The 20,023-nt window shown below is 41.1% G+C and overlaps 1 protein-coding gene across 1 annotated transcript in view; it reads left to right on the forward strand.

Annotated features, from left to right (window-relative positions):
* Positions 1-8,808, forward strand: part of LOC125463333 (traB domain-containing protein-like) — a 32,570-nt gene extending 23,762 nt beyond the window's left edge. Inside the window, exons 8-9 of the mRNA XM_048554521.1 lie at positions 1,292-1,403; positions 8,014-8,808. Of these exons, the coding sequence (XP_048410478.1) occupies positions 1,292-1,403; positions 8,014-8,134 (233 nt within the window). The 3' untranslated portion in view covers positions 8,135-8,808. The remainder of the gene's footprint in view (positions 1-1,291; positions 1,404-8,013) is intronic.
* The last annotated feature ends 11,215 nt before the right edge of the window (positions 8,809-20,023 follow it).

The following is a 20,023-nucleotide window of genomic DNA, read 5'->3' on the forward strand; positions in this document are numbered from 1 at the left end:
TTTTATTTAGAGTGAATACTTAATTGGACATTCATTCCTTATGCTGTTATTTCTCTATATGATTAAAAATTGTGAGTAAATGTCTAATACAAGCATAGTCTTTACTTGATGAGGTGGGGAAAGCCAAATATAAAAAGAAACAACACACTACCTTCCTTAAACAGATAAATTGAAAGAAAATCATGCATATCCTTTTGAAAAATACATTGAAATGGCAAGCCACATTTTGAGGAGGAAATTCCGTATAGTTTAAAAGACCTATTAATGAATTTCTATGATCAAAAACACTCGATCATAATAGCCAATATTCATTTTTTCTGAAGTCTGTATAATTTAATGTATGAGTACAGATGGCAGATACACTCACATTCTATCTCTTTTACAGTTCATTGCTGCCCTTAGAAGGCTTTGTACGATAGTATGCCCCCAGTCAATAAGTCTTTCAGCTTGAATATCAAAACTACCCATGCTACTGGGACAACCTATTGGTCTGTTATTAAACTAGATTCAGCTCTGCAAGTGACGGCTCTTTTAATTTCTCGCAGCAGGGAACTCCTGCAACTTTTCACTGATAACTAATTGACATTGCACATTCTCCCCGAGCCTGAGTACTCCGGTTTCCTCCCACAGTCCAAAGATGTGCAGGCTAGATGTATTGACTAAATTGTCCTGTAGTGTCCTGGAATGTGTTAGCTAGGTGGATTAGCCCTGGTAAGTATGGGGTCTGGGTGGGATATTCTTCAAAGGGGCAGTGCAGACTTAATGGGCCAAATGGTCTCTCTTTGTACTGCAGGGGCTCTATAATACGATGGACAGAGCATCCTCCTCTGATTCTAATACTGGCTTCTCACATCAGCTCCTGCTATTGTTTTTATTCATTGACACCACAAAATTTACTTTAACTAATTGACATCACACATTGTCAACATCTCTGCCTGGGTTTCCTGTGGGTATTCTGGTTCCTTCCCACAGTGCAAAGGTGTGGCAGCTAGGTGGATTGACTATGCTAAATTGCCCGTAGTAAAAATGTAAGGTGTCAGAGATAGGGTAAGTGGTGCATCTGGGTGGGATGCTCTTTGGAGGGTCGGTGTTAACTCGATGGGCTGAATGGCCTGCTTCCACAATGTAGTGACTTTATGATTCTATGATAGTGGTATTGCAACATTTGTCATATTCAGTGTATAGGTTTGAGAACATCATTTGTCCATTCTTTGAAGTAAATTGACCAAACATTTTTTTAAGTATAACTTTTTACATATTGAAGAACTTAATTTACTGTTCCTGTTAACAGCTGATACTCAGACAGTTATACCATCAGTTGTGGTAGGAGTGGTTGGAATTGGCCATGTGGCTGGAATTAAGAAGAACTGGAACAAAGAATTTGATACTCAGGAATTGGATCGGTAATGAATTTTGCATTTCCATTCTCGATTAACTTTTAGTTTCTCATTTGTTATTCTGAGTTTCATTTTTATTTCATTTGGCAGTTATCTTCCTCCTTCATTCATATCTGTGTACATTGAAGTTGAGTGGGAAACCTACTCCTCGGCTTGCGCTCTGCTTCCAGATGCTAATTGCATCAACGTTTTTCAGGTTGACTTCCCCTGGTTTTACTCACAATTATACAGACTTAGTTATGTCATTTCTAACTGTGAGACAAATAAAACTGTTTATAACATGTAGGGATGCCATGTTTTGTAAATTGCAGAAGCTGATTTTCAGAAATTGAAACACCTACATATCAGCTGAAAAGTGGGCAGCTACAACCTAAAAATATGGGAGTAAGGTGCTCCTCCTGCTATCTCCTGCTGCAATCTAATATCATCCCTGTGACCTCTCCCCTGTAGTCCAGACTCTCCCGCCATTGTTTGAGGTCTCTCTTGCAATCTAAATTCTTCCTGTTATGGTCTCCACCCTGTGTGCACATATTATGTTCTCCCCTAAGCTGATTCTTTTCCCATGAACTCTTCCCTTCCTCATTATGTGTGACATTTTCCACACCCCCATAAATTCTTCCTCCCTCCTTGCTGCTGCATTCCAAGAAACACCACTCCCCACTCCAACAACAAATCCCTAAATCCTTTCAAATGGCAAGGAGTGTACACAGTGATCTCTATTTCTGTTAGCTGGACTGTTATTCAGAAAATGGAATGAAACTATCTCTAATAAGGATAATGATGTATTGTGCTGATTTAAAAAAGTATCACATTGGAAGCCACACCATTGAGAAAACTTCTCCCATTCATAAAGTTGGCCAAGACCCTCAAATCCAACTAATTATCTTTATGAGTTTCTGCTAATGGTGCCCTTCAAAGAAGCACAACATCAATGAGATAAAATTAAGCTATATGTAGACAATTGGGATGCCTTCTGGGGAAGGTGGGACCTGTACAAGAAGGACGGGTTGCATCTGAACTGGAAGGGGACCAATGTCCTGGGTGGAAGGTTTGCTCGAGTAGTTTGAAAGGGTTTAAACTAGTACGGCAGGGGGGTGGGAACCTGAGCTGTATACCGGAGGTGAGAGTTGATGCAGGTGAGGCAATAGCAAGAGGTAGACCAGCTAGTAGGAAGGATTTTCCTGAGAAGGAACCAAGGGATCAGTTAAAGTGTGTTTGCTTTAACGCAAGGAGTATCAGGAATAAAAGTGATGAACTTAGAGCATGGATCAGTACCTGGTGCTATGATGTTGTGGCCATGACAGAGGCATGGTTGCTGGATGTTGCAGGGTTTAGAGCATTTAAAAAGAATTGGGAGGGGGGAGAAAGAGGAGGGGGTGTAGCACTACTAATCAGAGAGGGTATCACAGCTACAGAAGCTTCCATTGTCGAAGAAGATCTGCCTACCGAGTCAGTATGGGTGGAAATTAGGAACAGCAAGGGAGTAGTCACCTCGTTAGGGGTTTACTACAGGCCCCCCAATAGCAGCAGGGAGATTGAAGAAAGCATAGGTCAACAGATTTTGGAAAAGTGCCGATGTAGTAGGGTTGTTGTAATGGGTGACTTTAACTTTCCCAATATTGATTGGAACCTCCTTCGAGCAGAAGATTTGAATGGAGCTGTTTTTGTAAGGTGTGTTCAGGAGGGTTTCCTAACTCAGTACGTTGACAGGCCGACGAGGGGAGAGGCCATTCTAGACTTGGTGCTCAGAAACGAGCCGGGGCAGGTATCAGATCTTGTGGTGGGAGAGCATTTTGGTGATAGTGACCATAATGGCCTCACATTCTACATAGCTACGGAGAAGGAGAGGATTAGGTAAAATGGGAGGATATTTAATTGGGGAAGAGGAAACTATGATGCGATTAGACATGAGTTAGGAAGCATGGACTGGGAGCAATTGTTCCATGGTAAAGGCACTATAGACATGTGGAGACTGTTTAAGAAACAGTTGTTGCAAGTGATGAATAAATATGTCCCTCTGAGACAGGCAAGAAGGGGTAAGATAAAGGAACCTTGGATGACATGAGCGGTGGAGCTTCTTGTCAAAAGGAAGAAGGTAGCTTACATAAGGTGGAGGAAGCTAGGGTCAAGCTCAGCTCTAGAGGATTACAGGCAGGTGAGGAAAGAGCTCAAAAATGGTCTGAGCAGAGCCAGGAGGGGGCACGAGAAAGGCTTGGCAGAACGGATTAGGGAGAATGCAAAGGCATTTTACACTTATGTGAGAAATAAGAGAATGGTCAAAGAAAGAGTACGGCCGATTAGGGATAGCATAGGGAACTTGTGTGTGGAGACTGAGAAGGTAGGGGAAGCCCTAAATGAGATTTTTGCTTCTGTCTTTACGAAAGAAACGAACTTTGTAGTGAATGAAACCTTTGAAGAGCAGGTGTGCATGCTGGAATGGATAGAGATAGAGGAAGCTGATGTGCTGAAAATTTTGTCAAACATTTAGATTGACAAGTCGCCAGGCCCAGACCAGATTTGTCCTCGGCTGCTTTGGGAAATGAGAAATGCAATTGCTTCGCCATTCGCGAAGATCTTTGCATCCTCGCTCTCCACTGGAGTCGTATCTGAGGACTGGAGAGAGGCAAATGTAATTCCTCTCTTCAAGAAAGGAAATAGGGAAATCCCTGGCAATTACAGACCAGTAAGTCTCACGCCTGTCATCTGCAAGGAGTTAGAAAGGATTCTGAGGGATATTATGACTATCTGGAAGAGCATGGCTTGACTAAATGCAGTCCACACGGCTTTGTGAGGGGCAGGTCATGCCTCACAAACCTTATCGAGTTCTTTGAGGATGTGACTAGAAAAGTTGATGAGGGTCAAGCTGTGGATGTGGTATATATGGACTTCAGCAAGGCATTTGATAAGGTTCCCCATGGTAAGCTCATTCAGAAGGTCAGGAGGAATGGGATACAGGGGAAATTAGCTGTCTGGATACAGAATTGGCTGGCCAACAGAGGACAGCGCATGGTAGTAGAAGGAAAATATTCTGCCTGGAAGTCAGTGGTGAGTGGTGTTCCACAGGGCTCTGTCCTTGGGCCTCTACTGTTTGTAATTTTTATTAATGACTTGGATGAGGGGATTGAAGGATGGGTCAGCAAGTTTGCAGATGACACAAAGGTTGGAGGTGTAGTTGACAGTATAGAGGGCTGTTGTAGGCTGCAGCGGGACATTGACAGGATGCAGAGATGGGCTGAGAGGTGGCAGATGGAGTTCAACCTGGATAAATGCGAGGTGATGCATTTTGGAAGGTCGAATTTGAAAGCTGAGTACAGGATTAAGGATAGGATTCTTGGCAGTGTGGAGGAACAGAGGCATCTTGGTGTGCAGATACATCGATCCCTTAAAATGGCCACCCAAGTGGACAGGGTTGTTAAGAAAGCATATGGTGTTTTGGCTTTCATTAACAGGGGGATTGAGTTTAAGAGTCGTGAGATCTTGTTGCAGCTCTATAAAACTTTGGTTAGACCGCACTTGGAATACTGCGTCCAGTTCTGGTCACCCTATTATAGGAAAGATGTGGATGCTTTGGAGAGTGTTCAGAGGAGGTTTACCAGGATGCTGCCTGGACTGGAGGGCTTATCTTATGAAGAGAGGTTGACTGAGCTCGGACTCTTTTCATTGGAGAAAAGGAGGAGGAGAGGGGACCTAATTGAGGTATACAAGATAATGAGAGGCATAGATAGAGTTGATAGCCAGAGCCTATTTCCCAGGGCAGAAATGGCTAACACGAGGGGTGATAGTTTTAAGCTGGTTGGAGGAAAGTATAGAGGGGATGTCAGAGGCAGGTTCTTTACACAGAGTTGTGAGAGCATGGAATGCGTTGCCAGCAGCAGTTGTGGAAGCAAGGTCATTGGGGACATTTAAGAGACTGCTGGACATGCATATGGTTGCAGAAATTTGAGGGTGCATACATGAGGATCAATGGTCGGCACAACATCGTGGGCTGAAGGGCCTGTTCTGTGCTGTACTGTTCTATGTTCTATGTTCTATGTTGTTAGTTGCTGCGGAACTAACAGTATTTTTTTTAAAAAGCTCTTGTTATAATTTCAGCCTACAAAAAAATAATGACAACACTTCATTGCAGCACTTCTGAATGTGAGGAGTGGGGCCCCCATGGGAACATGAACTAGAATTTTGGGGTGTGAGCTCTGAGGCAGCAAACACTTTCCTAGATCTCTGGCCAAAATATTACCCTGTTACCCCTGCTTTAACAGGTCTCATTGAGGGGTTACAATATTTTTGAAGCCTCAAAATGGGATAAGAGGGAAAATGTTAGGGAAGCACAGTTTTACAAAGATGTAACTGATAGTTTTGTATTGATTTTTAAAGCCATGTTCAGTTCTTTAAAACTGAGTTACTCACTGGATTTTGCAATCAATACTGGTGCTCCCACTGACCTTGAAAATAACTGCCCAATCCTGTGGCATGGCTTTTACTTTCCACAAAGTTAAATTGAATCTGGTGCCAAGGCAAGGGGATCTCCAAATATCCAGCATACAGTGATATCATCAAGCAGGCTAAGTAGCCGGTTATATTGAAGAATTCTTATAGACTGCAGACCAGACTGCAAATTGCATTCAAGGACGCAAAAAAACCTTCCACAGCAGACAGATGTTCATCTGCACATCTGCTAATGTGGCCTATTGCATCCGTTGTTTCCGATTTGGCCTCTTCTACATCGGTGAGACCAAGTGGAGGCTCGAAGACTGCTTGGTAGAGCACCTGTGCTCAGTTTGCGACAAACAAAACACCATCCAGTCACGAACCGCTTCAACTCCCCCTTCCACTCCCTGGACAACATGTTCATTCTGAGCCTCTTCCAGTGTCACAACGAAGCCATCTGGGAACTGAAGGAGCAGCACCTCATATTCTGCCTTGGGAGCCTACAACCTAATGGTCTCAACGTGGACTTTACCAATTTCAGAATCTCCCCACCACCCGGCCTCATCCCATGACCAACCCTCCCTCTCATCCCCACCTCCTTGACCTGTCTATCTTCTCTCCCACCTACCCACTCTTCCCACCTCACTGACCAATTCCCACCATGCCCTGCCTACACTCACCAATCACCATCCCACCTACCTTCCCCAGCTCCTCTCATCCCCACCTTCTTGACCTGACACAACCTGCCCATCTGCTCTCTCACCTATCCATTCCTCCCACCTCACTGACCAATCCCCCATACTGCCTACCTGCACTCACCTATCACCATTCACCTCCTTTCCCCAGCCCCACCCCTCCTCTTTCTATTCATTTCAGAGCTCCCTTCCCCCTCCCCCATTTCTGAAGTAGGGTCCTGACCTGAAATGTCAGCTTTACTGCTCCTCTGATGCTGCCTGGCCTGCTGTGTTCCTTCAGCTTTACACCTTGATATCTCTATTCATAGCAAATTGCATTGGTTACCTTCCATGCTTTATGAGCTTTATAAAGAGCAACATCCTAACAAAAGACATAATGGAATATTTTCAAAAATAGCATTTGTTTTTCTGTGTTTAGGGTTAGTTCAGCAGTAGTTATGACTTAGCATATCTCTAAAAACCCAGTTACATTTCATTAGCAATGCATAACATTTTCAGGGGTTAAACATGTAATGTTACAGAGAAATGAAGTATAAACATTGATTTGATTGTTTGCTTAAGAATGAATAATTGATTTATTTTCAACATATTTTATTGCAAAAGTATCACCTTTCAAATCATGAGAATGTTGGATTCTTTTAAATGCTGTAACTCTTTATATGGAATTTAGTTACTGTTTTGTTAGTCTGATTCATCTTGTTTAAAGTACAATGTGACTTTCCTCTTGTTGCTCAGTATTTATTTTGTACAGAGACAGTAGTTGTAATCTGAATATTTATAGAAGTGTAAATTTCATTCTCCCCACAGAAGAAACCACATGAACTTGTCTTTTTCTTTTCAATCTAAGATAATCATTGTCAGTTAATAGTTTCCAAAGAATGCTGCTTACAGAGGCTTCATAGTCTACCCAGTGAAGGGGAGAAGGGAACCACGGAGAGCAATGTCTGATGAAGGGTCTAGGCCCGAAACATCAGCTTTTGTGCTCCTGAGATGCTGCTTGACCTGCTGTGTTCATCCAGCTACACACTTTGTAATCTTGGATTCTCCAGCATCTGCAGTTCCCATTATCACAGATAGCAATTTCTTGATTTCCAGTTTTACTGTGCATGTTGCACACTGCAGCTTCACAAATGATGAACATTCATAGTATCACCATTATTACAATTGCAAAATCTGATTGATGAAACTGCACCAGGTTAAACTGCAAAATCTGGCTCATGAAATCGTATATTATTTAATGTTTTTTGGTTACATGCTCAAATGCACTGACCAATGGAAAATTTTATGTTTTGTTACATGTAAATGAACATACTTGGAAATTTGAACAACAATTTAACTTTGAAGAACTCCCACAGTTCTGAACACAGTTATCCTCCAATCTCTGATTGAGCCCAAATCAGAATCTGCCCAAAGCATAAATCTGAAAGATAAAATGGCAAATTCCAATGTTGCATCTATATCATTCTCAACACTTTGATTGCTCTTTTTATTTACAGGTTGCCAAATGCTTCTCTGTTTACAAGAGTTTTGCAGATATCTTTTATTGTTACCAAATATGGCCTGAAGATGATCTTCTATTACAAAGCAGCACAAACATTGATTTGGTTATTTTGGTAAACTTGGATGATCGATTTACTTTAACAGCATTCACTGCAACTGTATAACCTTGTGAACATGAGACTGATGTTGTCTTTTTGTTGGGAAAATCCTTTGTTTTAGAGTGAATTACTGATTTATGAACCTAGGTTATAATGTTTACGTGAAATATGACTTTATTCTGTTTTCTCAGAATCTAATTTGTTAACGGGGCAATGACTGGAGAGCAAAAAAAGCATTGAAATGTGAATTTAATTGCTTTCCTACAACAGGATATATAAGAATCAGGCTTTTCTATTGTAACCATGATAAATTCTACAAATAGCAATGTGATGCTGTACCATGTAACAGGCAGGGAAATTCAGTGATATTAAAATTATTCAGTTATGTAGCAGTAAGAAATTGCAGCATCTGACATTGCACAATGTGAAACGTAGGCTATTAAGTGGAGAAATTGCTACTGTGACTTATGAATATGTTATAATTATTTTGCATGACAAAAATGTATGTTGTTTTATTCAAATATGGGATGTAAGACTGTAGTTATTTGTAAATTTCAATCCCAAGTGATTCTGGGTTGTGCAATATGCTTTTTTTCTTACTCTGCTTTATGCTGTAATGCACCCATTTTTTGATTGCATGTAAAATGTTGCTGATCCTAAATTGAATCAAAATAAATTTTTGATCATTCTAAATTATTTTAAACAAATGAGTCTTCTTTGATTAGTTTGTAGGAGAATTGAAGAATCTGGATAGATGTGCTGCTTGATAGTCTTAAGTCATTACTGAACTATGATAGAGAGTGATTATATATGCACACTTCTTCCTTCATGCTAAATGCAGTTACTAATCTTGGTTAAGTTGTTGAGTGGGGTGTGAGTCAGCTTTCTACAGCTCTCTACAAGGGGGGAATGGAAAAAACAACAGTCATCTTTATGCAATTTGCATATCCCTCTGTATCCATGCTTAGATGTTGGTTCACAGTAGTTGGCTATATTTTGCACTCCTTGACTAATATGGGTTTTATAATTTAGGCTATTAAATATTGTCAGCCACCAATGCTATTGTCCACCTTACTTTTTAAATTCTGTCATGAGATATGAGTATTGGTGGTGAAAGACTGCATTTTTAGTTCATTCCTAATTGTCCTTGTGAATGTGATGGTGAGCTGCCTTCTTGAACTGCTGCAGCTGACCTAGTGTAGGTACACCCACAGTGCTGTTAGGTGAGAGGAGGAAGACTTAATAGGGACCTGAGGGGCAACTTTTTCACACAGAGGGTAGTGCCTGTAAGGAATAGACTGCCAGAGGAAATGGTAGAGACAGGTACAGTTACAACATTTCAACATTTAAAATACATTTGGGCAGGTTCATGAATAGGAAAGGTTTAGAGGGATATGGGCCAAACACAAGAAAACGGGACTAGTTTAGTTTGGGAAACCTCATTGGCTTGGATGAGTTGGACTGAAGGGTCTGTTTCTGTGCTGTAAGACTCTATATCCCTATGATTCTCGGTGATAGGTGGGTACATTTACAGAGATAAAATGAGTGTAAGATATTGATGAAAAGATAATGGCGCATATGCTAGCACAGTGGATAAAGTCATTGATCAGGTGCCAAGGATGATCAATAGGATGGGTCTAGAATCAGCAAGAGGAGCACAATCAGGCAGGGTTAGTTAATGAAGCAGGCTTGATGAGTTGTGGTGAGGAAGCCTGCTAGGCCTCATGGAGAGAAATCCTTCATGAAACTTGATGAGCTGATACTTAGCCAAAATTATATAAGATTCAGCAGATTGAAACCTGTCAGTTGAGGCTGGCATCAAGAAACTCACATCTCCTGTTTTACAGAGATAACACGGTGTGAAGCTGGATGAACACAGTGGGCCAGGCAGCATCAGATGAGCAGGAAAGCTTGACGTTTCGGGTTGGGACCCTTCTTCAGAAATGGGGGAGAGGAAGGGGATTCTGAAATAAATAGGGAGACAGGGGAGGTGGATAGAAGATGGATAAATGAGAAGATAGGGTGAGACGAGACAGACAGGTCAAAGAGGCGGGGTTAGAGCCAGTGAAGTTGGGGAATTAGGGGGGCATAGGTCAGTCCAGGAAGGATGGACAGGTCAGAGGGGCGTGATGAGGTTAGTGGGTAGGGGATGTGGGTGGGGTTTGAGGTGGGAGGAATGGTTAGGGAGGCAGGGACTAGCTGGGCTGGTATTGGCATGTGGTCGAGGGACGGGAGATTTTGAAGATTGTGAAATCCACATTGATACCCTTGGCTGCAGAGTTCCAAAACAAAATATGAGATGCTGTTCCTGCATCTTTCGGGTGGCATCATTGCGGCAATGCAGGAGGCCCAGGATGGACATGTCGCCTGTAAAAATGCCATCTCCTATTCCTAATTCCTTTGCCTCCTCCGCATCTGCTCCCAAAATGAGGCATTTCACTCCCGAACACCCCAGATGTCCACTTTTTACAAAAACTGAAACTTCCCATCCACAGTGATCAAAAATGCCCTTGACCGTGTCTCCCGCATTTCCAGCAACTCATCCCTCACACCCCCTACTGGCAATAATAACCAAAACAGAATCCCCCTCTTCCTCACATACCACCCCACCAACCTCCAAAACTAACGCATCATCCTCCGACACTTCCACCATCTGCAATCCGACCCTACCACCAAAGACATTTTTCCCTGCCCACCCTTATGTGTTTTCTGGAGGGACCACTCTCTCCGTGACTCCCTTGTCTGCTCCACACTCCCCTCCAGCCCCACCACCCCTGGCACTTTTCCCTGCAACCAAAGCAAGTGCTACACCTGCCCCTATACCTCCCCCCTCACCTCCATTCCAGGCCGAGGAAGACTTTTCACATTAAACAGATGTTCACTATCACATCTGTCAATGTGATATACTGTATCCGCTGTTCCCGTTGTGGCCTCTTCTACATCGGGGAAACCAAACGGAGGCTTGGGGACCGCTTTGCAGAACACCTACGCTCTGTTCACAACAAACAACTGCACCCCCTAGTCGTGAACCATTTCAATTCCTACCCGTACCCACCCACTCCTCCGGCGACATGTCCATCCTGGGCTTCCTGCATTTATTGACTAGGACTTCCAGCATCTGCAGCCACTGCTATCCCCTAGATGCATGAGGTTGTTGTTTTCTTTAATGGGAGAGTCTGGGACCAGAGGGCACAATCATAAGCGCTCACTTGTTTAAGGCAGAGAAAAAGAAGAACTTCTTTGCTGTGAGGGTAGTAAATCTGTGAAACTAGAGGGCAATTGAAGGCGAATCATCAAGAATATACAAGGCTGATACAAATAAATTTCTAACTAGTAATGGAAACAAGGTTTATGGGCGTAAGACAGGAAAGTGTAATTGAGGATTCTCAGATCATAGTAGACAACATGGACTGAAAGGGTCTTTTCTACACCTATGTCTTGTGATCTGTTGCACAGATCTAGGAGTGACGGGCATTGTTGTATCTGTAGTTAGACCCTAGACAAAGCCAGTGAGGGAGGTCAGAACATCTAGTATATATAATAGGGCTTTGCATATTCTTCCTTTTCAATCTGTAGATGTTCATAACAACACTAAATTTAAACCAAATTTACATCAAAATTGGAAAAACTCAGGCTACATTTTTATTTTTATTCTTGTATCATTGTGAATGTATTTTACTAACTTCAGTTTGCAGTTGAGGCAATGAAGATCAAAGTGGCTAACATTTGCTCAAATCTCTAACTCTGGATTTGAACTTAAATGTGGGGAATTCTTCCCTAAACATTAACCTTGGGATATTTGAGTCATGATTCCAGATAGCAACAGTTCAAGAAGATTCGTATTGTAATGATCGTGTAATTCATCGTTTTCCCAGAGGTAGCCAATGTTTGGTCTTTTGTGATCCAGGCATGTATATACCATGGAGATTTAAAGATCACAGATAAATTTGAAATCCATGTACCCAGCATTTATGGTGTATGGAGTATGTGGCACTTGAACCTGGGCCTTCCGACTACTGTATCACAAGAGTCTATTTGGTGAACTCGCAACAGTTTACTCCTGACTTATACATAAAGCAGGCTAGACATTAAGCATGTCATAATGGATAGGTGGGGTGGGAGTGGAGGAGTTGAGGAGTTGAGTGTTGTTGGTGAAGTAGTAATGCAATGCAAAACGAAGGCTCAATCTAAGCCAGTCGGTGAGTTGGGCCAAAGGAAGGATCTTTCACTCAGCAAGAGAACTGACATAAAAAAAAGCTAGAACTACCATTGTGACGCACTGGACTTGTTGTGTAAGGAAGTATTGCAGACAAAATATTTGTTCAGTTGAGTGCATTCAGTTTATTTTGACCAGAGTTGAGCAATTCTGCAACTTGAAGTCGTCTTTTAAAATCAGATCACATGCAGTCATAGATTGATATGGCATGAAAACAAATCCTTTGTTCCAATTAGTCCATGCCAACCATAATCCCAAACCAAACTAGTTGCACCTGCCTGCACTTGGCTCAGATCCCTCCAGACATTTCTTAGTCATGTACTTATCCAAATGTCTTTTAAATGTTGCAACTGTACCATCCAACTCTAAAAGTTCATTCCACACACAAACCAATCTCTGTGTAAAATAATTGCTTCTCACGTCTTTTTAAAATCTTTCTTCTCTCACCTTAAAAATATTCCTCCAGTCTTGAAATCCCCCACCCTAGGGAAAAGACATCTGCCATTCACCTCATCCAAAATAAAGGCCATGGTTGACAACCTTCTTCAATGTGACCTTTGCTGGAGTGTGGGTGTGGGGATGTCTGGCTAGATTTTGTTGTGAGTGGAGTCTTTTTTGCAGAGATTTTGTGTACTCAGATGTGAGCGTTTAAGAGAGGGTGTTAACTGGAATGGTGAGGGCCAGAATGATAGGTTGGGCATCAAATCAACTTTGCATCCTGCCCAATCTGTGTACATTCCTTAAATGCACACAAAGCCCATGCTATTACGTTGATAGTTAGCATGATTTGTTCTGGAAGTGATTGGGAATAGCATTAAGTCCATTTTAATTGATCAGCACCTATAGTGGGGAGGCAATGGCCTAGTGGTATTATTGTTGGACTTCAATCCAGAGATCCAAATAATGTTCTGGGGACCAAGGTTTGAATCCCACCATGGCAGATGCTGGAATTTGAATTCAATAAAAAAACCTGGAATTAATCATCTCATGATGACTGTGAACTTATTGTTGATTGTCCTAAAAAATCATCAGGTTCATTAATATCCTTTAGGGAAGGAAACTGCCATCCTTACCTGGTCTGGCCTACATGTGACTCCAGACCCACAGTGATGTGGTTGACTCTTAACTGTCCTCTGGGCAATTAGGGATGGGCTGCTAGCCAGTGATGCTGTCTTCCAATAAATGAATAAAATAAAACTGTATGGTAACTATTGGCAATGTGAGGTGGAAATGTGATATCTTTCTGCTTCAGCAAAATTCAGCAACTGAGTCAATCACAACTGAAAGCTGTTAAGATCCAATGCTAACTGAATATTCAATAAAAGATTAAGTTTGCTTGATGTGCCAACAAAATTCAGTTGAAATTTCTAGAGAAGGCCTTTAAGTGACATTGAGTTATTGTGTATTTACAAAAATGAGTTTAACATACTGATTGCTTTTATTGTTAATGGGAAACAGGAATGAATAAGTTGTGCATTTTGCAGTTCATTTACACCAAAACCATTGCAGTTAATTAAAATGCAGGCGGAAAAAGGAGGTAGGATTGATTCTGTTAGATTAACAGACAAATGTGTTTCATAATATCCAGCATATATGAACCACTCTGTATGTACATAATTTATGAAGGTGGAAGGTACTATATCACTTGTCAAAACTCCTGTTTCCAAGGTGGAATCTGCCCTCAAAATCTATGCAACAAGGCTCCCCTTGTTTTTAATGTTGATAATAATCTTAAACTTGTATAAATTTACTTAGTTCCTACAGACCTGCGGCTGGGTACGTGGAGAAACTCCAGGCTCATGATGTGATCAGAGCAACAAAGCAGGAAGGGAATCCCAGTTTGCAAGTCTTGATAGCAATAAAAGTGACAACAAGTCCACACTGACCCTTAGACCATCCAACCCAGACCCATCCCCTGTAGCCCACCTAATCTACATATCCCAGAACACTAAAGGCAATTTAGCATAGCCAATCCACCAAACCTGCACATCTTTGGACTGTGGGAGGATACCCACTCACATGGAAGAATGTGCAAACTTCACACAGCTAGTTGCCTGAGGGTAGAATTGAACCTGAGTTCCTAGCACTGTGAGGCAGCAGTGCTAACCAGTGAGCCTTCAAAGGGTAGCCACAAACCTCAATTCACACTCCACCTGGAAAGTGGAATTTGAGCCACACTGTTGCTAGATAGCTACAGGTTTGAAGCCTGCACACTATACTACCAGGAATCATCCACAAACTGAATTTTTACCCTGTCTTGGTCTTTGAGCACTCAGCAGATATTTTGTGGATTTTTTTAATCATCCATGAAATGGTTGGATGCTTTCTGTGAAGCACTTCCATGTCATTATAAAGTAAGATCGCCAAAAGTTTCATCCTGGAATTGTTTATCATTTGACTTACAAAATGAAGCTGTGCATATTTCTTGTCTTGCTGTAATTTAGTAAAGATATCATTTATTGCCCAATCCATAATGAAATGCTTGCCCTCCATGCAATGTTGAAAGTGGTTTTTTTAAAAGTGGAATGTGAAATAACTCCACAGAGGCAGGTATCCTATTGTTAAGTCACCTGTTGTTTACACATGAACAGCCCCTGGTTATAATACTGCCTCATTCAGGGTCAGGCATCAGAGTGTCAATATCTGACATTCATCCTTTTTATATGTCAGCCAGGGCTCCCTATTTGTACCAGATTAACAGCCCCAATCATGGAACTCATATTGTCCAATTGCCTGACCTTATTACAATCACTACAAAATGCACTGATAATTTGTACTGTTCTTTTACCTATTTGGCTTTATATCTCTTTTCACCTCTTTTGCTCCTCTTTAACTTAATCTTTCACTGTTGCAGTCCCTTTATTAATTTTTGATCATTTTGGGATGGGTCCCTTGAGGAGTACGGGCCTTGTAGTACCAAAGTTTTACCTCTATCTAACTGGCACCCAGGCCAAATAAAATATGGTGCTGGATAATGAATTGAAAAAGCGTGGACTTAAAGTCTCTGATGAAGAGTCTAGGTCCGAAACGTCAGCTTTTGTGCTCCTGAGACGCTGCTTGGGCCTGCTGTGTTCATCCAGCTCCACACTTTGTTATCTTGGATTCTCCAGCATCTGCAGTTCCCATTATCACGGAATTAAAGTGACAAGGTAGTGCGACAAGCTGAGCTCTGCACTCAGGTAAGTCATCTTAGATTAGAAGAGTGCTTTTTATTCTTTTAGAAGCTGTGTGTTTGTTCATGAGGACTCGGTTTTCAAACTGAGAATCATCTTCGACTGCTGTTCATGGGCACAGGCAAAACAATCTGTCGGTTCATTTTTAAAAATTAAGTCAAGACAAAGCTTCTAGTTTGAGTAGAAAGAGACTATAAGCCTGCTCCTGGGTGTTTAGTTTTCAGGCCTGTGTCCACAGAAATTGATGCCGCTTGTTTTCCGCACACTTTGAAGACCAAGGCTTTCAGATTTTCCGTGTGAATTTCATGTGAATGTGACACCGAGAACTTTTACAAGAAGCTACTGTTGCTTACCACTGTGCTGCCATCCTGGTCTACCATCATGTGGTAGGCATTTGACTTCAGCAAGGTATCTGTACCTGATGAGGCAAAGCTTTGCTCCTGAAATATAAGAACTTGACAGGTGTAATATGGTACTGAAGGATTGTACAAGTGGCCAATATCGATCCTGAGGGCACATATCTCTATAAATCAGTCAATTCATCTTGTGGGCTAATACCATAGTGTTCAGTTATAAACATTCACATGTTTACAATGTCATGCTTCAATTTAATTTGGAGACAGATGCCTTTATACCTGCAGTTCACATGCTGAGATATGGTGATGCTATTATGCGCATGTCTGTTAAAGGTGTACTGCACACTGGCTGTGCGATATAACACATTAAAGAGCTGACCAATAAGCTTCTCTAATGGAGCACAAGCTTTGACCTTGAAGTTCTGCCATGGCAGGAGCTATCAGCCAATCAGCCGTCAGTTTCTGAGTCCAAGAAATTGTCACTGGAGCCTCAGTCTTCAGAGGGTCCAGTAATGAAACTGTGTGCATTTCTTTTAGGTCTCATGAGGTAGTGGTTGTCGGGACAGTGGGCTGGGAGAATCAGGGAAAAGGGCAAGGGGTGGCATTCAGTAGCCCCTCTATTTCCCCCATAGGCACCAGATTAGAACAAATAGAAGTCCTACACCCACCCCAGATGCAAGACACCATGTGTTCATCCTGCCAGGGAATGAGACACTTTTCTTGACTGCCAAAACCTAGATATTTGGGCTAGTGGTGAGTCGAGGCCCTTTAATCGACAACTTAAAGGTCCAATTTTTGCAGTCAGGAAGGTGATTTCCTCACCTAGCACATTATTGCTGAAATGGCAACAAGTGAAATGAGTATCCAAACTCATCCAATTATTTGCCTTGAATCACCAGAATCCTCACCACCTCTGAGGTGGAAGGGTCATTATACTTTTCACATACTCAGGATATCACAAAGTCCTTGATTAGCCTTTATGTTATTTTCAATATGTTGTTTCATTTACATAACAATGATGCACCAGCACTATTTACATGACTGTACAGTCCACATTTTCGGTGTTTGTTGAGAATTGAAAATTGGTAAGGACACTGAGACAAATTTGTGGTCATCAAAATAAAAGTGTCATGAAGGATTTGCATAGACAAGATCTCAAATTAATGTAAAAGTGAAATACTTCCAAAGCTGAATATTTGAATTAAAGTGGAAATTTCCGAGAAATTTCTCATTCTGATTGATTAATTACTGACAAAAAAAAATCAGTATCCGTTATGATAATCTTTAATAGTTACCGTAAATGTAATTGTTATTTATGTGTGATGTTTATACATGGGAAAACGTTGCAGAAAGGGTCTTGACCCAAAACATCAACTTTCCTGCTCCTCTGAAGCTGGCTGGCCTGCTGTGTTCCTCCAGCTCTACAGTATGTTGTCTCTGACTCCAGCAACTGCAGTTCTTGCCAGCTTCAGAAATCGTCTTGTTGCCCTTATTGCCCTCTGGTGGTTATTTCAATAAATTCAACTAGGCTTGTTTGAAGTAAATTCATGTCAAAAGGTTTTAGTTCCATGGAGCTAAAGTTAATTTTTAAAGAAACATTCACTGTGGTATGTAGTGTTCTACTATAATGTCTTCCGATGACATATAAAGCTGCAGTATGAAAAATAGCATGCCATAAAGATAGCAGATTTCGATTAAGTTACTTGTTACTTATATAGAGATGTTTGCATCCGTCAGTCTTGAGAGATGATGGACTGTCACTCAGTTGTATGTTACTTCTGCATTGAAAATAATCTGCTGTGGCTGAAACTGAATGACAATCTCCTCTGCAACTAGATCAAATTAACAGCTTTGGTACGAGATCAATAGTCCCTTCTATTGGGATCTCTTTTTCGTATTTGGTCATTTCACTGTCCTCTGCTTTGTCCACGCCTTTCCTGGCTGCCTGTTTCCAGGTACTCTAGTCAGCAGCAAGGACTTCCCATTGAACAACTCCAATGCCTCTTAATTGGAGGTCTCATTTGCAGACATTGTGGTCTCACAGATGTGGGTGACCATTGGGCCTCATGCCCACAGCAAGTACACTATACAGCATCATCCATTTGGCTAATATAATCCAGCCAACAGAGTCACTGCTGACTCAAGGAGGCAAACAGGTTGGGGATGCCTGCACATAGGTCTGCTTCTGTAGTCAGCAATTTACCCTATAAGGAGATGCTTGTTATTCAGGTGAGGCAGTGGAGGTGGATGCTGGTCTGTCTCTTTTCCTGGCTGTCATAATTTGACCATGATTTACAGCAATAAAAGGTGATACTAAGAAGCCAAGCAAACACACATGGAGACTTAGTTTAGGAGGTTAATTTACTGTTGATCCAAACTTGACATGGCAAATGCAGCCTTGCGAATCGTCAAGCTGATTTCAGCTTCTATCAAGACAGATTACTGGTAATTATTGACCTATGGCAAAGTAAATGCATCTCACTTTAGCAGAACCTTTCTCCGTACTGCTCTTGAACACTTTTGGTGACTAAAATTGGGGTATCTCCTTGCACGTCAAGCCTGATTGCAAGCTGTTCAGCTTGTGCGCCAGGTCCGAAGTATATAAAGTTCAAGTCCATGAGCTGCTGCTTACTGATGATTTCAGGTGGCACCCAGTAATGATATTCACTCATAGCAACTTGGAGATTGATTCTCTTGGGCCTTCAAGGAGTTTGGACTGACAATCTGTGTCAGGAGGGTCAAAGTTATAAACCAGGATGTAGAGCTTTCACTCTGAAGGGTGCCAATGGCCCCCCAGACTTTGAATTGTCACCAGCCCAATACTTGATGATTCATAAAGTATTCTCAATACATTAGAGGTTGCATAGGTTCTGATACAAGCAAATTGTGGTGTTGTATTTAAAGTTAAATTCTCCTTATGATCTTAAAAGAATGTTAAACAAAAACGGGCAGACTTTAACCCCTTGAACTTATACAACTGAAAGTTATTTCAGCACAGCTCTGCTCACTAAATCTGTTCATCTGAAATTCCACTCTCTTTAATTTTAGTGGAAATGTTAGCCTGCTGCAAATGGATGAACTGTTACCTTTAACAACATAACAGGCCGATGGTGTAATAATAATTTGAATAACGTGCAAAACCTATAAAGTTCAATTTCAAGTCCAGTTTGTTCCCTAGCATAGGAACTGCTGCACAGCAAAGAATAAAGGATTATTTTCTGCTAGTCACATGATACAATGCTTTTGGAATTTTTTGCTGATGAGATTTTGCAGATGAAAACGTTCATTCAATTTTTGAACTTGAATTAGTATCAAAGATTTCCATTAAGATCTGAACAACATTGTAAGATGGTAAACAACTCTAATCATTGTCTACAATGGAAATCCTTTTGTAACCTTCATTAATTTCTGAAGATCTTCCAAGATCTATTGAAAAATTTGTCATAGAAATGCTGAGAATTGTAAGCAATATTCTTTATTTGATCTCTTTGAAATAGAACTTGCTTTGTGAAAAGGAAATCATTTTGACTAATGTATTTTCATTCTTTGAGGAAGTATAAAGGAGTATAAAGGAATACAATTAGGTGTGGGGTACTTAGATTTCAATTAGCCATTTCACAAGATGTCACATTTAAGTGTTGTAATAAAGAAGAGGTTGACCCTACCATCCTGATAACTAAAATCAAAACACCCTCAGAGGCTCACCTCGCCCTATAATCTGTTAAAAGATTTGTGAAAAGTAGTATAAACTGCTTCTAACCCCCTATGTTTTATAAAGGTGTGGTTAAATGAAGTAAACTCATGATACTCGCTCTATAATCAAAAAGTAACAATTTATATGTTCAACTCTAACAGTGAATAAATTAACTGAACTATTAACAAACTGAACAATTCCCCTCTAACTAATAACTATTTCTGAAGAAAAAAGAATAAAATTCAAATAGTATGCTGTTCCAATAAATAAAAGTCCCACTAATAGAAACAAAAAAAAAATTAGAACTAAGTCTCTCGAAATTACTCTGGGTTAAATCTTCCAGAATGTCTTCTCCGTTGATCTTCCGTCAAGAATGCTTTCTCCATCGAATTCTTTTGTCAGTTACATTAACTAAGAGTGCTGCAGTACCTTAATTTAGATGACACTTTCTCTACGAGCTGAGAGAGCT

Source organism: Stegostoma tigrinum, chromosome 25 (genome assembly GCF_030684315.1).
Source record: "Stegostoma tigrinum isolate sSteTig4 chromosome 25, sSteTig4.hap1, whole genome shotgun sequence".
NCBI lineage: Eukaryota > Metazoa > Chordata > Chondrichthyes > Orectolobiformes > Stegostomatidae > Stegostoma > Stegostoma tigrinum.